At 41.0% G+C, this 22138-nt stretch overlaps 1 protein-coding gene across 3 annotated transcripts; it reads right to left on the bottom strand.

The window, feature by feature from the left end:
• Positions 1–452: 452 nt before the first annotated feature.
• Positions 453–20831, bottom strand: LOC115047796 (myocardin-related transcription factor A-like). 3 transcript variants are annotated; one of them, XM_029508959.1, is made up of 19 exons: positions 20558–20576; positions 20311–20376; positions 13750–13805; positions 13031–13106; positions 12771–12932; positions 10206–10369; positions 9933–10049; positions 9751–9813; positions 9405–9589; positions 8998–9184; positions 8428–8686; positions 8005–8132; positions 6263–7279; positions 5902–6090; positions 5593–5709; positions 3525–3674; positions 3299–3382; positions 3076–3124; positions 453–2984 (listed from the first exon to the last, which is right to left on the bottom strand). In XM_029508959.1, the coding sequence occupies exons 2-19, from the start codon at positions 20315–20317 to the stop codon at positions 2443–2445; spliced, it is 3552 nt and encodes a 1183-aa protein (XP_029364819.1). In that variant the 5' UTR covers positions 20318–20376; positions 20558–20576; the 3' UTR covers positions 453–2442. The 3 variants fall into 3 exon arrangements, with proteins under 3 accessions (XP_029364819.1, XP_029364818.1, XP_029364821.1); XM_029508958.1 differs by having other exon boundaries at positions 20311–20831; XM_029508961.1 differs by lacking the exons at positions 13750–13805; positions 20558–20576 and having other exon boundaries at positions 20311–20381.
• Between the last annotated feature and the right edge of the window lie 1307 nt (positions 20832–22138).

The following is a 22138-nucleotide window of genomic DNA, read 5'->3' as shown; positions in this document are numbered from 1 at the left end:
AGAAAGAGATTGGTAAAAGAGTCCATTACATCCCAAATGAATTATACAGGATAGAGGAGAATATTCCCGCAGACTTGTAACCCAACAGTTGCTCTGATTCATGACTATATAATAACTGACTTATAAATAAATGATTGGTGGTAAATGATTTACTAAGCAGTGCCATTACTTACAGCAAGTAAACCCTTCATTGATGAAGCTTCATCAGACAGCGGTGCTGTTTTAACTAATATCTATTGTGTCTGTGGGGTAAACTGAGGTCAGTTAGACACACACACACACACCCAAGTTTGGACACACTTTTCTATTCATTTGAATGAGAAAGCGTGTCCAAACTTTTGACTGGTAGTGTAACTGAAGGCTCTCAGTGCTTCCACTTTATGGTTGACGTTATCTTAAGCCAGCAGCAAATATAACCTTTTTCCTCACTTGTAATGAAAGACACAGCAACATTCTTTCTTTATATTTTTATTCATAATATTCACATTTTTTTGTTTGTTTGTTTGTTTAGTTTTGTCTTTTGTTAGTAATTGAAAATATGCAAAAAGCTCAAGCAGTTTGGCAAAAATGTCCCAGTGTATCATGCGGGACAATACAGAGGAAAGTAAAAAGGGCTTACGTAAAAGGCCTCAGTTTAGCATACCCAATTAAAAAAAGCCACACAAAAAAAAAAAATTAAAAAACACGAGAGGCGAATGAATCCAGGACATGATCAAAACATTTTCAAATGAAATTATAATTATCGTCACATAATACCTTGCCATTTACTGAAAACAGACTATATTTTCATGAATACAATTAAATGAAGAGAGCTGCTATTCTGGCCTCCATGCCACAATTACTGGAGCACTACCAAAATGTGCAAATGGCTGTGAAAAAATGGCTTCACGCAATTCAACTGAAATTGATCTAAAACATAAAGAAAAAGCATGATATGTACAACAGGTGGTGTGACAGTCACAGTACAGACTTTCGTCAAAAACAATCACAGTGCTACCAGAGTGTCACACGGCCAAAAATGGAAAGTCTACACATATCAATTTGTCCTTTCCCAATAGATTCTCAGTGTCTAATCTGGTATATTACAGCAGTGTAAAAGAGAGACACCTTTTTCCCCACTGGCTTAAGTACTGATACAGTACATGGCAACCAATTATACATTTAAACAGCAAAGACAATGATCACAAATATCCTCATTGTGAAAGAATTTCATCGCACATGTGTTAAGACTTTATGATGCTGCAGGAGTTTCCTTCCCCTTTCCATTATGTTTGCATTTAACCATTAAGTGCAACGGGAAAGGAATGAGACTGCAGTGTTTCCAAGACTAAAGCGTTCTATGTGGCCTGTATGTGGTCACATAGAATCATAATGCTTTATGTCTATTTTATGTTCATTTTGTAAACACAAGCGTAAGCCACAGAAGAAATTGGACAAGATTCTGAAAAAGACCAGAACATCAACTATCAGCGTGAAATTTGCAAAGGTAGACTATTTATTTTTACTGTTGTGATACCTTAGTGCTTGATGCATACTGTGTAGTAAATCACGTTACAGTGCATTAAGTTAAAATTGGTTCGGAAGAAGTTGGGTTGTGAATGAACTCATCAAGAACTCGATTTGGATCCTTATTTAATGTCCTGCAGAATGTTGCTGCCCGGCATTTGTCGCTGTAAATCAAGTATGTGAGATGTTTATTTAGGAATTTGTGAAAACTGCAACCTTCTGATAAGCTACGGCTGAATGACTGAGCATGTTTCTATTGGTGATCATCTATTTTGTACCGCTGCACTGCTTCACTGGAAATGTACCCGTAAGACCCTGAGTAAAGATTAAGGTTGCATTTATCATACAGTAATTGCTAGAAACAGTTTGTAAATAAAATGAAAAGATCTGTTTTATTTTTTGGCAGATGTGGGCTGGTGCTTTGAACCGCCCATCCTACTATTGTGTTTGTAGAGTCTTAAGTTTGGATATTGATCACATCTTTTTTCCTGTTGTGGGAAAATGTGTTATCTGCACTACAGCAGGCAGGTTAGAAGGAGTTTGGATCCCAATGAGACATGAGACAAATGAGACAAAGGCCGAGTCAGCCAGTTATGGTCACACGGTGTCTGTGACAAAGGAAAGTTTGATTTGGATGCAACTAGCAGCTAGATGAGCCAGTTTAAAGTTTTTCAGCAGCAACTGGTTCCAAATCTACAAGAGCCCCGTTCACATGTCGACAATACTGCTACTTCAGAAGCAAGAACACCTGTAGGACCTGCCTAATAAGTGTATGCACGAAAATCAATACTGCAGTGTGTAAATAAAATAAATAAAGGTCAAAGTGCTTGAAGATTCAATATCTCAGTGTGTGAGAAGATACAGAGAGAGTGCTCTAATCAAATACTGAAGCCTCAGCGATCAATGATATGATTTTGTGTGTGTGCTTTGTGTGAGCTATAGGCAGCTGTCCCATTGTGTCTGCAAGTCATAACTGTCAAGGAATTCTGTGGAAAACACACTAGAGGGTGTTTGGGGGCCCAGTGGAGCCAGTGTGGTGGTTTCTTCTTCCCTCTCTCGTCCCATGGAGAGGTCCAGCCAATCCATACTGTCAAATCCGTCATCAGCTTCCATGGGTGATGGGGGAGGGTCCAGGATGCTCGGCGTGCACAGCATTTGGCTGTGGAGGTCGTCAATCAAAGTCATATGGCCTCCAAGCTCCACCCCCAGCAGAGGCTTTCCAGTGGTGCTTTCGAGAAAGTCCTCCAGACGTCCACTTCCCCCGTTACTGAGGTGCTGCTTCTCTTCGGTCGCGGTGTCGATGACAGTCTGAAGTTCAGATTGCACCGAGGCAGCCGGCTGTGGGGTGTCACATCTGGGTGGGACGGGGGGAGACAGCAACAGATGGAGTGGGGAGGGAGGAGGGGAAGAGGCAGAGGAGCTTGTATTGAGACAGTCCAGAGACGGGTCTGGTTCTGGTGTGAAGGAGGTCAACATTTCTGTAAGAGGAAACAGAGATGATCTGAACATTGTCAACATCATGGTGTCATAAATCAGCATCAGAAATCAGACAATGTTTTTGCATCTTACCCCCTGTCTGCAAAATGATGTCAATAAAATCATCCCCATGCTCTGTATCCTGAGAGGGAGAGAGAACAACAACACATCACACATGACATCACCACTTTATGTCACATGCTATGATACAATGCTGCAATAAAACCCACCCAGGGACAGTGTATATCACACATGTTGAAATATAAACACTGGCTTTATTGTGCTGTGACACAATAACACATGCAGTGAATCATACTTTGTTATCAGGCGACGAGGCAGCCATCTTAATAAAAGCTGGAGACAGAGGGCTAAATAAGACATCCGGACTAGAACAGACCTCCTAAAGGAAGCAAAATAAGAAGTCATTCACTTTCAAACGCCAGATGAGTTGGATTTTTGTTTCTCCAAAGTTATGATGGGGATCTTTCCCGATGTGACTGAGTGATACGTCACCTTGAAGGAATATCCTGGTAATTACTTACAGAAGGACAAGACGGTGATGAGATGTTTTTTCCTGAGTGAGCTGTTTGCTGGTCCTTGAAGAATGGCTGCAAAGTGGGCGGTGCAGACAAACACTGAGGAGCTCCGAGGTGCGGTTGGTCTACAGGTACATGAAGTCCCCCATTCTGTGCCTGCATTTAGAAAAAGCGAGAAAATAAAAATACTGCTTACTGAGGAACAGTATTCAAAGGTAGACATACTAGATTTGAAACAATTACTAATATTTTTTGTTTGTGATTTTAGTGGTTCTTGTCTGGTAAACCTCAGGTAAGCATCAACACAACTTTTTCTCTGTACCTCTATCTCTTCACTGCTCACTTGCTAACTACTTTTACTTGTTAAGGTGTTACAGTCTACTCAGTTATGTTGATATTATTAATATTTTTTATATGACTCTTAAGTGCTGTTTTTTTTTTCTCCAGTGATTGTTGAACTATTCCAAAATTTTTCCCCATGCCCCCCAGTGACCTCAGATGCCTCCTGGGATACAAGCACTCCTGCTTTGGAATCATCACTCTCCAACAAACATGTGCTCTTTCCTGGAAAGAATTTCTTGAACTTGTTTTAAACATTAGCCATTTGCCTGTCCAGTATTTAAAATGCCATTGCAGGGTTAAAGAATACTGATAACTATATTTTCAATCAGCAAACAAAGCCAGACTAAGCCTTGACATTTTTCAAGACCAAGAGTGCAAGCACACCTGCGCTCCATGAGGTTTTAAATAGCTGATACAACACCAAGCCTTCGCGCTCTTCTCCATTAACAACATAAATTATAGTAATGGGGGTTGTCATTAAGGTAATTAGCAACGCAATAATAATCAGCATCAGGACAGTGTCAGATGCGCTTATCGAGGAGTGCTGTCATTGACTCAGAGAGCATATGTCATTAATTTCCACTGGCTCACTGAAGCAGTTCACATTCATGTTTGCTGCTCTCTATGTGCAGTGTCAACAAACTGCTCTGTTATGGCACTCATGGTGGAAAAAGAGGCTTTAAGGTTTGGTTGAGAATAAAGTGTGCCTGATGCAGCGTGTAACCAAGCTGGTATATAAATATATTTCATTTGTTCCTCTGCTCCTCTGCTCCTAGCTAAGATCTAACAAGCTCATGCTGGTCAGTGGCTACTGAAATAAAAGAAAGAGATATGGAGATACAGACACACAAACACTTACACTTTCCCAAGCAGACAGTTTTGGCCTTGACTTTTAAGGTTGAAAGATTTATGGCCCCCAATACAATAGAGCTGAATGGAACTTCAACTTATTCCACTCAAAGCACAGATAAATACAGTGGTCCTTAATGCACTGCAACTTGACAGCATAAAACGCTGCAAATGCTCACAACCCTACCATTTACACACGAGCTGTGAATTTAGAAAAAATCCTCATCAATTTATGAATACTGACAACACAACTAAATACACAAAGACTCATCACGCGTACAAGCGGGTTGCAAACACTGAGAATACAACAAAAATCGATGAATTGAACATTTTGTGAATGTTGTAATTGAAAGCACTGAACAGCCTGACCCAGATAACAATTTTTACTAGCTGTGAAAGCGGTGGGAGAGCATTTTCAACCGTTCCCTGGAACTACCATCCAGAATCGGCTCATGTTTAAGGAGCCTTCATCAGGGGAACCTAGCCTGAACTTAACCCCAGCTTGCTGCATCATCTTTTCAGCTCTTGTTAGTGTGTTTTCCATTTATTCTGATAGTGACAGCCAGACAGAGAGTATGTGAGGGCTTCAGATTCAGCTGCAGTATTATTTCGGTAAGAGTGCGGGGTTGTCTGCTTTGCGTGTCTGTTTTGTCCTTGCGTGAATGTTTTCTTACGTTGCAGTGTGGTGAGCCTTCGGGGCCACCGTAGAAAAACTATCCAAATGTTCTCATTAATACAGACACGCCACAGACCTCACACAATTTAGATCAAACTACTGTTACTCTAATGAGGAAACACAGCCGCAAAAACATCTTAAATCTTAATGTCAAAGGTCCTGATCTGATATTTCTCTAATTTATGGATGTCTTGAGCTGAACCTCACCTTTGTGTTTTGTTGTTTTTGTAATCCCATGGGTGTGCTCTGTCTGGACTGACTGTTGTCTTTGAGCAGCTGGACAGGGTTATGGCCTGGGAGCTTGGCCGGGGTCGACTGCAATCGCTAGTGGAAGGGGGGGAAAAAATATATCTCTATATCAGATAGCAGCTTTCAATGAAGCAGCCTTGACATTCACATCCTACTTTGCATACTTGCATCATTTAATTAAAGTTCCTATTCATAATGGTGGTGTGGCTGAAAATACTTCCACCTACTCCGCCACACAAAAGGAAGTTCATGAACGAGACTCTGTACCTGAAGAGTGATGTGGTTGGCTGCTTTTCCCTCAGGTGCATCTGGTCTTTGGCTCTGATTGATGTGATTGGTTAGTGCAATCAGGAAGTGGTTACCATTGCTGTCCGTGACCAGGGCTGGAGTGGAGTCACTTTTAAGGAGATCAAATGGTAAAGAGCCTGGCTGCTGGTTGACACACTCTGAAGATGCCTTAAATAAAACCGAAGGAGAAGAATCAACACCTGCTTACTAAAATGATACAAACATTCATAACAACTGTTATTACAGCAATATACAGCATTATCTTTACTAACAAAGAGCTGTGCATTTCCACAAAGAATATCCTAAACTAATCATTTAATCAATATGAGCCATTTCTTACCTGTGGGGACTGCTGCTGTGCATGTTGTTTTTGTTGTATTAGCACCTGTTGCTGTTTCAGATGCATCTTGGTCTGTAACTGGATCTTCTGTGGTTGTCTGGTCGGCTGCTGTTGCTTGATTTGATGCTGCAAGAGCGACTTTTGTTGCTGCATTAGAAACTGTTGCTTCAACTGCATTTGCTGCTGGCTTTGGTTCGACTGTTGATGCTGTTGTCGTGAGTGCAAAGGTTGCTGTTGCTGTTTGAGCTGCTGTTTGTGAGATTTCTTCTTCCTCTGTTGAGAAGGTTTGTGCAACTTCTGCTGACTGTCCAGCACCTGATGATTGTGGTTCTGAGTGGTCTGCTGCTGTTGCTGAAGCAGGAGCTTGTGTATGGCCTGTTGCTGGGCCAGCTGCAGAGCAGTTTGCTGGAGACAAACGTGTTGGCCTTGTTTTGTTTGTGGCTTAATGTTCAGCTGAATCTGCTCATGTGCTTTCTGACTTTGGCAGTAAGATTGCACTAATCCGTGAGAGTCACGTGATTGGACAGTTGTCTTACATGCAACTTCCTCTGTCTCAGTGGCCTCCTGTTTAACAGTAACCTCTGTGGCAGCCGTGTCACGTGATACTGATGAAGTTTGAGAGGGTGATGGAAGATAACCAGATGGGTGAGGGACACTGGGCTTATCAGGAGGTTCTTGTTTTACTCTGACTAGAACTACTGGCTCTGTAACTCGCCCTTTCTTCTTGCCAAGCTCCAACTGCATCCTCAGCACCTCCACCAGCCTCTGTTTCTGCTTCAGCATCCTGGTCAACTCCGCTATCTTCTCATCCTTCTCCTGCAGCATCTTGTCCTTGTCAGCAGTCAGTATTGGAGCTGTGGTGGTAGCGGTGGGAGTGGGTGATGACACCTGGCAGTGTTTCTGCAGAGAGAACTGACAAGGCACTGGGGTGGAGCACGAGGGCTCTTCTTTAATATTTACAGGAACACAAGTGGCTGAAGATGTTTGAGGAGACAAATCGTTGAGAGGTGAGCTCATCTGGACAAAAAGAGAAAAAGTTTACATTTAAAAATACCAAATATAAATGCAAACGTCACATTATATTTTTAAATTTCAGCCTGGATGACAGCAGCGGACTGATATAAGAGCCAAAGGAGTCATTTGGCAAAAATGTAAATCTCCAGATTGGACTGTGTGTTATAATTATAGCATACAAAACATAACGCAAACTATTTTTATGGAGTGTATTATTGTCCCAGAAGCAGTACAACGAAAAATATTTATTCAACTACAGTTTGGCCCATTTGATTGCACAACTTTCAGGAGTAATTGGATATATAAGGACGTTTTTGAGACATCCTAAATTAATATATGAAATTCTGTTTAAGCATATTTTTTCTTAATATAAATGTGCTTGAAATATGGTATGACCTAAACTTAGAACAAATTAAAATTCATCGTAGATATTTATATATTGATAGTTGTTCAAGGATATTGTCCAAAATAATTCCTGTATAAACATTAAGTTTGTATTATTATTAGTTATTATATATTATAATAATACAAATATCACATCAAAATAGATAGGTAATATACAGATTTTTTTACTTTAAAAGATTTGAATGCAATGTTTTGTTTTAGTCTTGTGGTACAACGTCGCAGTTTATAGACAAACTCAAAAGCGTGAGATGAATGAAGAAGTCAGTATGCTTCTGGGATGAACTAAGATTCATTCAACAGATCTCAGTGAAACGTATTCATACCATTTCCCGCAGAGGGTCACTGCTGAAGCTAGTATCTTCAGGACTGATGGGTGATGGCGACACTGTTCCACCGCAGGTAATGAGCTGCTGAGTGGCTATAGATGGTGTCCCTCTGCTGCCTGCATCAGCTATAGACAGATCAGGAAAAGGTTTTTTTGAGAGGCCAGCAACACAAAGATTTTATGATGTTGTCAACAGGTTTAGTGTTTTCTTTCTTTTTGTTTCCTTTGGAACTGATTTGCCCATGGACTGAAAAGCTCGTTCTTTATCGGCAGCTCACACCAGAGTAGGCATCTTGTGCATGCTGTAATTGCTGCTGAGGGAACCCTACTGACTACCTCCAAGTTCAGTGACAGCATTGAATTACAAACACAAAGTTTCCATGAGTGGCGCTCAACAGAAATCCTCAAAATCTACAATCACCTGACTGAGATGATATCTGCTGAATCTCAAACTGCTGCTGTTGGTGTGATGTGTTGTCGTTAGTGGTGGCTGCAGCAGTTGTAGAGGTTGTTCCTGCTCCTTCCGCCCCTGGCCCTGTAGCAGCCCCTGCTGCTGGAGAGGAGGTAGTGTCCCAACCTCCAGTCATTTCCTGGTAGGTCCTCAACCTCTCAATGAGGTCGTTTTTGGTGCCCGAGACTGGCAAGCTCCGCAGCTTCAACTGGAACTTCAGTTCCACGACCTGGCAGGAGACAGAGTAAAAGGGAAATTGAGACTGAAGGACAAGTGACCCACGAGAAGCAAAGAGATTAGGATAAAGATAGGAAGGAAATTGAAAAGGATCAAAGGAAAAAGAGGAAAGAAAGCAAAAAGACAGACTAATCCATCACTGTCTCTCTCAACATTTTGTTAACACACGCATGTTGACATACAGGTCGCCTCAGCAGCTCACTAATTCTACACAAAGCATGTGTTACGGTGGTGTCAAACAACACCGGTGATGCTCACACATATAAAAAGCGAGACATAATGGATGACGATGTATAATCGAACCTTCAACTCGTCCAGGTTTGGAGGTAGAGGCACTGGTATGATCCCAGACAAAGGGGCGGAGCTTTGGTGACTGTGACTATCCTGAATGGAGGTGGCAGTTGAGGCAGCAGCAAGAGATTGAGTTGGGGAGGAGGTGGTCATGGAATTAGAGGAAGAGGAGGCAGGTGGCTGCTGGTTTTTCTGAAGTCTGTGGGGTAGAGAGGCAGAGGGAGGAAAGAGCTTGTGATCAACGAAGAGTCACATCTTTAGATGAGAGTCCAGCTCCTCAGTTTAAAACACCACATTCAGCTCTTAGTTGTCAAATAAGCTGCTGCTTGCTTGCTTGCTTGAGTTGGAACTCATATTTTACTCTTCCAAACTCAAGTAGTGCCAGCTTTTCTGGCTGCCTCATCATCAGGGTCACTCACTTGGCTGGTGCCGGCAGGATGGTCTGGTAGTTATAGTGCTGTTGCTGCTGACTGAGGATTTGGAGCTGCAGGAAAACTTGCTGCTGCTGCAGGATTTTGGAGTAAGAACTGTCCAGATGGGGAAGACGCTCTTTATCTCCCTTCTGGTCAGGGGGGATGTACTGATGGTACTTCAACTTCTTTATCTACGATGCAACGCATTAACAATGCCACAAATGATTATTCCAGCACTATTATGATTTGTGCAAATCTACAGGTGCATCAGTGTAGTACTGTTAGAGATGAGTTGCTTTTCTGGTATTAGCAACAGCATTAGCATGAGTATTAGCACGACAAATAAATTTACCTTTGGCTTGTTGTCTTTGGGTTTTTTGTGCCTCTGGGCAGAGCGATCAGAGTTTGTTTTAGGCTGTGATTAAGAAAAAAGAGGAGTAATGTATTCTTTACAGTGTAAACTTTACAATCACATGTTTACATACAGACATATAAATCTTTATTGTTTGGTTGGCCTTGAGACGCGACCCTTACCTTCATTTGAGAGGTAGCACAGATCTTCAGGGCCGATGGTGTTGCCATCCCATTTGTCATCTTAAGCGAGAGGGAGGACCGAGAGAGCGGACGGAAAGGAGAAGCTGGAGGAACAACCTGATTGAGATGTTTAAAACACGCTGAGTGAGCTTCACAGTCCACTGATGTTCCACAGCGGAGAGATGACGTGTGGAATCTTTTCGCTCTCCTCCAGCCTCAGTTTGACATCACATACAACGAATCAGTCATACTTTGCCTTTCCCTCCCTCCTACCTGTGAAGGAGACGGGATGCTGCCTGCTGCCAGTGTCTCCAGCGGGGACGGCAGAGGCCCCAGGCCCAGAGGTGACTCCTGGACTGGCTGTCCTGGAGACAGGCTGCCGTTACTGTCCTCATCGCACGATGAGTTATCACCTGAGGCCTCTGGGAACTCTCTCTCTGCAGGTGTGGAGGGGTCACAGGGATGTGAAAGAAAGAATTGATATTTAAGAAAATAAAAGCACAGAAAAATGTGTTCTTGCGTGAATGCTTGTGCTGTCCCTTCGATCGCTGTGAGGAGGTCAGTCAGTCAACATTATTACCAGTGCCTCCTTTTCAAGTATCAGCTACACACGACTCCATGTGTGTGTCAGCGCCTCCTGGCTGTGTGAAATACTACAAAAACACACACAGCAAGCCTTTTCTCCATGCAGTGCGTGCTCCAGAACTGTCAACCAGTGCATTTATGTCTACAGAGAGTGGGATGGCAGCTACAGAACAACATAAAAACCCATCCTGTCTGCACACGTCACACCAATGAAATCCAGCTTTATAGGATAAGATTTCTTTTCTTTTGCCCATGGCGTGGCCAGGATGAGTTACTATTTATCCCAGTGATAGCTTGAATTAATATGTCTAAATTCACTTACGGCCAAATAAATCCAGCCACTTTATTCATATCAGTATTTATGAGACAGATGGTATCTCTCGAAGGAATGAGATTATCCTGAGAAGGCTGCTTGATGATTTCTGTAAATTATCCTATAAATGCATCAGCTGTTAATTCTATAAAGGTTCCTTATGGCTCATGGCAGCACCCTGTGCTACTAATAACATTCTCTTTATGAAATTGATAAAGATAAAAATGTAGGTATATGGATATATATCAGGAAGGGTATTTCAAAAAAGCTAAAAATGCCAAGCCATGAAAAGCAAAGCAGCAGCATCCGTGTTAATTTTCCCTCTGGGTTATCATATAATCATTTCATTATTATACGGACTTATGAGACTTTACAGGGATTTAAGGAATTAAGGCACCTTCTAGGATCCTTGGACTAGTGTAGACACTTTGCTTTTGGTGAGAGCGGTGTGCTATTTAATTACAGGAGCTGCTCCATGCTGCAGCAGGCAGCCATGGTAAACACACCGCTGGCCATTAATTCACCATCAGCAGGTGATGATGAAAAGACAACATGGGGCTGATTTAATACCCTCGTGTCCAATAATGTGATGACTTCCCTACTGCCGCATTGCTGTGGCAGTGTCTGTGTCTGTGCGTCATGCTTGATATGTTTGTATTTTTGCATGTCAACACTGCGTAACTTTCGTGTTCCCAGTGCTCTTGCAGTAAGTGGCGGGAATGCAATTGCATTTATTGCGCCGCAGTGACAGAGATGGATGATCCACTGACGTTGCATCTTACTGAACCTCAGCAAACCTCCCTCCCATCTCATCCTCAAATGGCAGACAACACTGACTTTTTGGGCACCAAATTTAAGCTCATGCTTCTTTGTTTCTGTTATTGCTGATTTTGCAATGGGAAAATTTGAATGGCCGTAATTGTAGCTGTCTCACTGCGCAATTCATTTAAAGTCCTGACTCTTCAATTAGTGTATCATTCTCCTAATAAAATATGATTGGTCTTATTAAAAGAGGCTGCTGTGGGGATCTAACGTTGAAAAAATGTCTTTACCCACTGGGTGTCTGATATTCAGGGATGAGAAGAGATGCATGATTAACTTTATGTTGAACCTTCCTTAACCCACAGCAGTGGCAATGAATGCTCAGGTGTGTGACAGGTGTACTTCTGCAGCCATAGACGTGTGTATTTGCTTTAAGTGAGTGTGGCGAGGCATCTGTGTGAGCGTCTGTGCACAGCTGGGACACCTGAGAGAGAAAATCTGTGTATTCATGAAAACTGGAGGGGGCCAGGAGGGACATCCTGTCAGGAGCCTCATTGTGTGGGTGTGCTGTGATATCTTACAGAATCGATTTTAATTTGTTTTCTCCCTCTTCTACATAAAGTACATCAATGAGATGCTTTATATAAGGTGGATTCAGAAGCTTTTGACCAGTAGGGGTAGAAAAGCAACAAAAAAAAGATACGTTTAGAAAATAGCCACAGTAAACAAGTTGACAAACGTTCATCTACAATATATGCGACCCGAAGGTGATGAAGGGCAGTTTTGAGGTCTAATTTGTTCATCTTTTTCACAAAGATTGATAGAAAGAATGAAAGATGCTGTACTTAACTATCTGCGCACTTCCAGCTGTTCTAACGCAGCTTGTTTCTGCCATATTAACAGCGAAGGCGTTCAAGGTGTACAGGAATGTGGTTTGCTTTTTGTTGTCAATTAACAATTCAGTAATTCACAGGTTGCAATCCACTCAGCCAGTCAGAAGGAAATAACTATTGTGCAAAGGCTACTACTACAACTTAACTACTCATTGAAAGCACAGGGTGGATCCTGAGAAGTGAAACGGCTGGATATGTGACAGAAGCTTGAACTGTCAGCTCATGTGTCTCTTCCTTGGACCACCTTCTGTCGCCTGAATAGCTGAGGACAGCGGCAGCACTTACCTATGATGGCCTGTTTAATACTGGAGTGAACAGGCAGGATGTTTTTGTGGATCAGCTCCATGGGCCCCGGCCGGTGGGAGATCTTGTCATTCAAATCATCAGCGAGGCGAGTTCTCTTCAGCTGCAGCTGCTTGGCCTGCATCAATGGCTCTGGTGACGTCTCTGAGATCACGCAAAGCACCAAAAAGTTGGAGAAATTACACTTGCGTTCTACAGCTTGTACAAGTTTTCACAAGCAGGGGGCGCTTTGTAGCACTGACCCTCCAGGATGTGCATTCTGATCAGTTCAGCTCGCTCTGGTCGACTTCTGATCTTCCTCTTGAGATAGTCTTCAGTCTGGACAAAGAAAGAGAGAAAAGGATTATACCTCATTGTCATTTTATTTGTTTTTATTGCATCATTTATTGCTGTACAGCAATATCTTTTAGGAACTCGGCTACGTTTGCTACCACATTGACAAAGATATTTATTTCTAACTATTCAAAAATTTTTGCACACTTTTTACATTCGATATTCATCCAATAATTTGACCAGTCCCTTAACCATAAAGAGTTACCACTGATAAATCTTTGTTAACTATTTCTTGAAACCATTCATTTATTATGTATATCTCTCTAATTTGGAACATTTACAATAGTTTTTAAGCTATTCATTTTCATCATTTATCCCTTCAAGCTACCTATGTTGAAATAGTATTTTTCTATCTATCTATCTACTTTTTTCCCACAATTATTTTCCATGTACCCCCTGGAGAAATGGCAGGATTGATAAATATTCTAATATCCACTGATAGCATTCATATTCTGTGCACATTCCCTCATTTCAGATCATGTTTTTCTCTCCCCTCACACTGTCTGTATTACAGATTATTCAAAAGTCACTGTAACAGTGTGACACGTTCAGGCCTAGACAGACAGAATAATATGCCTGAAACTGTCCAATTTTGACTCCATGACTGAATTGAGTGTGGCATACTCACCCGTGCTCTTTCCAAGCTCCGTCTCTGCTCATGGAAGGCAGCGGAACTTTTTAGTGCTTTGAGGGATGAAGAAAAGGGAGCAAAGCAAAAGTGGAGAGGAAGAGAGGTAAAGAGAGAAGGAGGAATGGAGTATTAGCATAACAGTGTGTCCAATCATACCACTGAGAGCAAAATGTTTCTGAATGTCTCTTTGCTTTACAGTTCAGTTTCAGTCCAGTTTGAGTAGGTTTACTGACGGTGCGGATTATTGCTCTTGTATTGCCAAAGCTTTCCCTTTCTCATATTTGACTGCCCTGCCTCTGTGCACTGTATGGGCTCATATAGCCACTGAATAAATGCATTATAGCCCCCCCCCCCAAAAAAAAAAAAAAAATCACAAAAAAGTCAAGCAAGAAATGTAATAAGATGGACTCAAGTCCAATGAGCCTCTATAAAGCAGTGGAATTTATGGACTCTGTTCAGCAGTCACAGTCACAAATGACTCAAGCAAGACTTCCTGTAGGCTTACAATTATGCAAAAACCCAGGGATTAGTGGTACTGGAAACCTTGAAGCCTAAAGGGTTGTGATGACACCAACATGCAGAGTTAAATTCAGCACGTTGGTACAACCATTATAGCTCAAAATTATGGCTTAAGACAGAAGAGCTTCTCAAGCTATTAAACAATGCTATATTAAATGCATGAATACATACTCAGGAAGGTTACTGAGGTGGAGAGAGCCAAGCCTTTTCCATTTCTCACTGTCTGAATAAGCTGGCATTTCTAAAATCAGCTTTTTGTTAACACTCTTTAGGGATTTATCCGTTCAATGACAGATGAAGCAAACAAGCACATTTTACTTTTAGCAGATGTCCAATTGTTTCCCAACTTCTGTGAACGAGGTAGAGGCTGTATGATAAGACGGATAAGACAGAGTTAAATGAGAAGCTGTTGAGGTAGAGCATTAGTTAAAGCAATGAAAATATCGATCTGAATGTGTTAACTTTTTGTGTAGATGGATTAAAGATTGAATTAGACTGGACAGCCGCAAAGGCTTATTGCATTATGTGCAAAAATCAACGTGCTGCTACACAAACTGAATATTTGAAGGTGGTAAGAAATGCCTCACGATGCGTTGATACTGCTTTACAGGCATGATCACCACCGCCAGCAATAATGAAATAAAATAGCATTAGTGCAAAGTAAAAGCAGAGAATAGGCATTCAAACAGCTCAGGAAAGAAGCACTTTTCCAAAAATGGCTACACGTGGAATTTTAAGCAATCTAATAGTCAGTTTAAAACATTCTAACTCATTTTCGGATGTCTGAAATAGACTAAAGAGGTTGAAGTTGAGTGAATACAGCATCATTGTATGAAAATGTACCAAGGCATTTAGAGATCCAAAACTATTGTTTCTATCCCCTGTTCTTTTTTTTATCAACCTCAGTGATGCTCTGTTCACACAATTCATTGGAGTGTGCATTGGAGAGAGAGAATTTACAGCTGGAGCAGGAAACATGAAATGTTACTTTCCAGGCTGGCCCATTTACGCCCCATATTTATCAGGATGATTAGCTCACTAGAAGAAGGTGTATGGGCTAAATCAGATGATAATGCATTACTCATGGGCTGGTTTATACATGGAGGCAAAAGATTTAATTAAGCTAAATTATTCATTTATTTGTACAGGCATATTCTTCGTTCTTGCTCAACTAAAACTCCCATTTTACTGCTAAAGTTCATATAATTTTGCCCAAAATAGTGTCTACTTTGAAAGCTTATTTTTATGTCACATATTGCAAAGTTTGACATGCTGCTTTACTGGTGAAAAAGAAGAACTGAAAATAAAATACAACAGGAAAGTTGTCCAGCATAAGTACTCAGCTGCCTGGTTAGCGTGCACTGCTGACCTTATGTATAGTACTACAACATGACTGTCTGATTTGTAAGAGACTGCAATGCAGGATACAGCCACGTAATAATAGCTACTGGTCATGCACTGTATACCCTGGTAAAACCTCGGTATTTATATCAGGTAGACAGTACGAACTGTGTGCTAACCAGACAAGCAAGTGAAGGCGACAGCAGTAAAAGAAACAGGTACAGATGCTGCTTGTAAGGAAAAAAAAAAAAAAATTGTAGATAAGAGGTGGCGCTTTATTCCCAGTTGCAGTTTCAGTTTAAATTCAAATGTGCTGGAGCTCGCACAACCAAAAATGTGGTGCTGTTTTTTTTTTTGTTGTTTTTTTTTTCTTTCCTTTCTTTCTTTCTTTTTTTTTTTTTTTACCATTTTCTGACCAAACTCAACACACACAACGGTGCTGTGACTGGATAAACAACCCTGAGGGAAGACTGCTGGTACCTGCTCAAGCCTCAGTTCACGTCAGTGAACACTGTCGCACTGCCTGTACACACTCACGCTTACACATTCTGAGGACATCAGACCTCTCACCTACCCACAAGAGGGGTGGGTGTATGAACCTGTCTTGTCAGTCAGCTACATGGGAAATAAACTGTGGGATGGAGGGAAGGATGAGGGGATGAGCACAGTTTAAGGTTTTGGAAAAAGGAATGAAAATGAAAGTGAAATAGGAGACAGAGCATCAGAAAATAGATTGAGCAAAGATGAGGAGGGGAGATAAAATGAGACGCACAGCTGGATGAAAAATATAACAACAGACCAAAGGGCAAGTGAAGGGGAGGTCAGAGAGAAAAGGCCCCATTATATGCATGAGTGGCTCCATCAAGGCTGCAGCTAAACTTATACTTTGAGAACAGCAGCACTTCCTCAACTGGTGGCTATATTTTTCAGGCCACTGTCTTGCTAGTTCATACAGAACTTTGTAAAACTCTCCTTCACTTCTAGGGAGTATAAATTCAGTACTCAGTACATAAAATACACAGAACTCATACACAGTAGAATATCAACTGTACAGCCAAACAATTGTCACTTCACTTGTCAGAGTAACTGATGCAGGTTACCTGCTCCCATTTACCTTAAAGTGACGACATTAGAGTTTCATTTCATGCCCTTTCAGAAACAGCTGTTACTTTACCATCAATATTACTGAATTACTGATGAAAGCTGTGGGTCGATGTATAGTTTATATGCTCATGCAACTCATTTGACAAGTGTTTGGAAATAACATAACAACATGTGAATAAACATAAAGAAAGCGTCCAGAAGTATCTTCATGCACTTGTGTTTTTCTTTGAAATGTGTATTTATACCCTTCGAGTAACATACAAAATGTAATACCAGTGTCGGGTATCATAGTGAGCTTAGTATAGCACAGTGCCACACAAGCCCCCTTGACCGCACACCACATCCTCAAGAAACCAAACACACAGCAGCAGACACACACCCATGCACATGAGATGACAGGTGAGAATGATTTTCATCATGAATGATTGGGATCTTAAAAAAGCAGGTGAAGGAAAAGAACACTGAAACACCTCATGCTGTGTTGTTTAACAAGGATGTGTTGGCAATCTTGCTATGAGCTAAGAGCATTATAACATCCCATAAAGAGAATTTTAAAAGAAAACAGAGTGGAAAAAAAAAAAAAAAAAAAAAAGTCAAAAGGTGAGAAGGAAACAGAGCACAGGCTGATGAACAACACAGAGAGAGCACCATTACAAAGGGGTTTTGTATAAGTAGAGGTAGGGGTTCTTCTGATGTCTGAGGTCTTATGAAAGAGACAAATAGGATGTGGTATTGTGTTTAAAAGGGACACAACAGGGGAGTCAAATGTTAAATAAGAATTCTGTTACCAAAGGTCAGAAGAACAAAAAAAGCAGGAAAGGAGTGAGGAAGGAGAACAAAACTGAGTCTAACATGGAGAGAGGCAGTACGATGCAGGCATGTGGACAGCTGCTGAGAGGGAAAAGAAGAATGAGGAGCAGTAACACAAGGAAGACAGGAATCAGACTAGAGCCCCAAGTTCAGGGAAAGAGGAGGAAGGAAGACTCAAATAGGAGGATGAGCTGTAACGAAGAAAAGACGAGGGAGACGATGTACACACATGCTCCAGCACTGATCGCTGTCTTTCTTCTTGTGTCTCATAATCCACCGGCCCATAATAAGGGACCGGATGAACAATTATGATAAAAGTCGCGTGGCAGACTAAAAGAGCCGCTTTTGTCAGTGACCGCTTCTGGACCAAACTAAAGATATTAAGTTAAATAAGTTACAGGGAAATTACACATTGAAGTTTGTTCACAGCTCTTTCATCCGACTAACTGCCTTAAGCCACTTAATCTGAATCTCTCTCCAAACGGTCAGCAGGCAAATTGTGTTGTGGGTAATGTAGGCACCAAATTATACCTCTGCTTAGACTTTGACATTGAGTTATTGTAGTGAAATGGCAAATCAGTGAACTTCCAGCTTTTCTGGCCAGCAAACTCCACTCATGTGAGGTTAAAGTGAACTGGCTGGTGAGGAAATGATAGGCCAGATTCCCTTGATTTCAATCTGCAATCATTTATACCATCAGTCTTCTTGTGATACTGCTTCTCACTCAGCAATGAAGGCCTAGAGTCTATATATAATAATAATAAAAAAAGACAGACATAGCTGCTTTTCTTCAAAAACACTACAAAGTAAGCAAACCTTTAGCAGTGCTAGCAAGTGTGTGTTGAATGTGTGAGGATTAAAAAAGGCATCTGGAAAATGTAACCTTTAACAATGGTTAAAGGTTAAATAACAAAGTCAGATAAGTCATATCCTTCTGGAAAATGTGCAATATCCCACTCATATTTATAAAATGAAAACTGACACAAACAATACTCAATGGTGGCGATGATATTTACTATAGCTCTAATAAGACGTGAAGGTCGACGGTTGCACAAGTCCAGTCAATCACACCAGCAGATGATATGAACTTTCATATTTGCCTCTGAAACCAAACATTACGGTGGAAAACAACACAAGTGAAGACACAAAAGCTGTGATAACACTTCCTCTGGTTCCACATGGTCGGATCACCGCTCCACTCTAACAGCCACATCTATCTGCTTACTGACAATGAGCGGCTCAACGGTACAGTTCCTTCCCCTCATTATCTTTTCACTTCAATGTAAGTCTCCTTTATGCTGTTTAAAGACCGACTATTTTATTGGAACAGTTATATATGGGAAAATTGAAAATAGTATTTGTGATGCAGAGCAAAATGTAGTCCTGCAACAGCGAGATGAATTCAGTGCTTATTAAAGCATTTGCCACAAGAGCAGATTTAGTAGCAGATAACAGATACAGATACAGCCGAGAAATAGCATACTTCCTGTGTGACAATGTGTGAAAATTTGAAAATGAAGAAACTGTCTCTGTTATGGGACCAACTTCTTCATTATCTGTAGAACTTGCTCCATGAATATGATGTTTTTGATAAAGTCATGCAGGGCCAAAGAAATAGAAACACGACCAACAGCCTGCGCAGCATCTAAGCTATCAGTGTTTGATGACAGCAGGGGATAAGATAAAACAGAAGTAAAACAGGTAGCGGATGTTCATGATGGCAGTTGATGTGTGACCTCGCTTCACCCTAAGTTTTTACACCGAAACTTCTTTCTGCCAGGAGACGGCAGCACCGTCTTAACCGCAATCCAAAAGCTAACGCTCCACACCAGGTTCTCACAGGACGTAACTGTTGCTGACTGAATGAAAAACCTCAGTCGCTCATTCAGCGTAGGTGCACGGAGCCGATGCAGCTCAACGATCAATGTTCAGACTGTATGTGGAGATTTCATTTACTCAAAATTTTGCATTACACCAGCTCTGGGTCCAAACAGCACCTTAGCTCATGAGAATAAAGCTGCAAGTGATTAGTGACACTCAAAAAACCGAGCCATAAATCTTGCACTGCAACGCAATGTATTATGTTAAATGTTTTATGCAGGTATTTCATCAGTTATTTTTATCCCTTCACGATTATGTAATCTATTCTAATGTGTCTTATATGTACGCGGGTCTCTCAGGTGGACAATAAAGACATATTGCACAATGTTAATATGCAGCTCCTGCCATAGTAAATGTTTAAGTGGTTGTCTAAGGGGAAATTAAAAACTCTGTTTCAGATGCTTTGCTTTGTCATAGCCTGGATGTCTTTGGGAACAGCTGTCTGATTAAAAGAAACGTTAACTATGCAGTGATATTATACAGACACAGCAGTTCAAACGACCAAAAAAACTGAACAAGTACAGTCATTTGTCAGCAACGTAAATAAACACTTTAAAGTGTCTCAGTGGGTGTGAAGGCAGGAAGCCAAACTTTTTTACAGAAATATAAATTACAATTGTGCTGAATCCGTGATACTGACACTCTCCCCATGTCATAAATATCACATTAGACAATATTTTTTAAAATGGAGTTTTAATACTTAAACGTTAGAGTATGTTTACATACAGGCTGATGCCACATACTCTGTCTTCCGTCTAAAAGTGCTTCATTATCACAGTGTGGGATAACATTTACACGGCACATGGCTGGGTTATTGGTGTAAACTAAACCAGTGATTTAAAAGAGCTGCATCGGTCAAATTTTGCACAACATTTCCCCAAAAACATCTTGCTGTCTACTCACGTGGCATGATTCCCTGATTGACCAGCTCCTCTCTAGTCCTTCTCTGTTGTAGCTTCAGCTGGAGAACTGAACACCAAGGCAGACACAGACAAACAGGAAAGGAAACGAAAGTCACTGTAGACCGACTGAATGAATGGGGAGGACAATCTAATGTCTCTGAATAAAGCATGGAAGCGATACAGTTAGGTGAGAATGAGTTATAAGTGAGAATAAGTTGAAGGAACTCTAAACGTTTTTTCTGTCTAACCTGTTTGCTGTTGGTTAACAAATTTGTGATCCTCTGTGAGAAGACGTACAAACAAACTACAAAGGAAGGGAAACACACAGAGAGACAGACAGCCCAACTGTTTCCTGTTTAAACACGAAGCATTGCTGTGCCGCAATCATCACCTTTCATCCCTACAGAGATGAAGTGTGGCAGAGATAAAGGATATAAATACACAGGAATATTAAAACATAACTTTAATCATCCTACTTATTTATATATCTAAATTATCGATGGCAAGTATGATTCTATGTTTCTGTTTCAGAAAAAAACTCAGATACCACCTCTGCTCGTCATTTGGCTTGTATTTTGGGGGCATTATTCTGCTCAGAAAAGATCAAACTTCCTCTGACTCATCGCGTTCACTACTTGCCTTGCATTTTCTAAAAAAAAAAAAAAAAACACATTATTGCAAAAAGTCTGAAGACTGAACTCCCAGGATGAAATATGAATTGACAGGAAATGATCTTCTGAAGATCAGCAGCTCAATCTGGGTCACGAAAGCAGCATTACAGTGTAACAGAAAATGGCATTTGGAGACATTCTGGGTAGATGTCTCTTTTTCACACACCCTGACCATGCGCAGTCATTATATTCTTTCAAGCCTCAGCACTGCAGAGCTGTGGCTGAGGCGTTGCAAAGAGCAAACTATACGCTGCATGCACAACATCCATGATTTTATGTGCAATTATTCACAAAGCTCTCTCTCTCCTCTGATGTAAACGACACTTTCTACAAAATCTGCATTCCTCGTTGCCATGTCATTATGATCAGAGCTGATGTGAAAGGTCAAATCCATAAACTCAGAATTTACTACTGTACCCGCTGGGCTGAAGTCAGCCATCCTGATGAAATTCAAACTGTATCTCATCTTTCCTCAACACAGCGTTTCTACACCATGGGCTGAGAGCGCACATGGCGTCACTTGATCAACAGTCAGGTTCAGCTCTTAAAGCCACCAAACTAATATTTAAGATGAATCATACAGGAAGTAAAACATCCAAAAGGATGATCCAATTGCCTACAGCAATTAATATATATTAGGATTAAGCCTAAAAAAGAACTTGAAACATCCATAACATTCAGGACATGCAGTGCATGCGTTTCATGTTATAGTTAATAGCACATAATAACATTAATTTATAATTCTTAAAGCACATATTTGGCAGGCCTGCAACATGACAGCAATATTGGAAATGGGAATGTCGCTGAGTGAGTGAGTGATCAAGTTACATCAGCGGCCAGCTGAGTCCCACGTGACTGAGTGATATGGTTAGGCCATTGGTGGTTGTTCAAAAAAATATTCAACCTAAGTTATTAAGGCATGAACAAGTGATACTGCAAACTTAGTGCCCACTCAAAGACGCACAGGTACTTTATGACAAATGTAGCAACTGCTTGGACAAGCCTCTGCAAATTCCACAGAACAGGTGTTTTCTTGTCTTGCAAGCGCAAACTCCCTCTAATAAAGTTATCTATTTCTTCTTCAGTCCTCTGATTTTCTTTCCATCAATACACAAACACTGTTCACCGTCATTGTTTTTTGCTGATTTCTTTCACATC

Source organism: Echeneis naucrates, chromosome 8 (assembly GCF_900963305.1).
Source record: "Echeneis naucrates chromosome 8, fEcheNa1.1, whole genome shotgun sequence".
Classification (NCBI taxonomy): Eukaryota; Metazoa; Chordata; class Actinopteri; order Carangiformes; family Echeneidae; genus Echeneis; species Echeneis naucrates.
The sequence above is the reverse complement of the archived record's forward strand: the minus strand, read 5'-3'. Positions and strand labels throughout refer to the sequence as shown.

What these genes read in the sequence shown, in the direction of transcription:
- LOC115047796 (XM_029508958.1), bottom strand. Translation starts at nt 20,479, where the DNA reads ATGCTTTATTCAGAGACATTAGATTGTCCTCCCCATTCATTCAGTCGG. An exon ending in GTGACCCTCTGCGGGAAATG is followed by an intron (nt 7,280 to 8,004) that starts GTATGAATACGT and finishes CTTTTTGTCCAG; the next exon opens with ATGAGCTCACCTCTCAACGA. An exon ending in CCAACCACATCACTCTTCAG is followed by an intron (nt 5,710 to 5,901) that starts GTACAGAGTCTC and finishes CCCTTCCACTAG; the next exon opens with CGATTGCAGTCGACCCCGGC.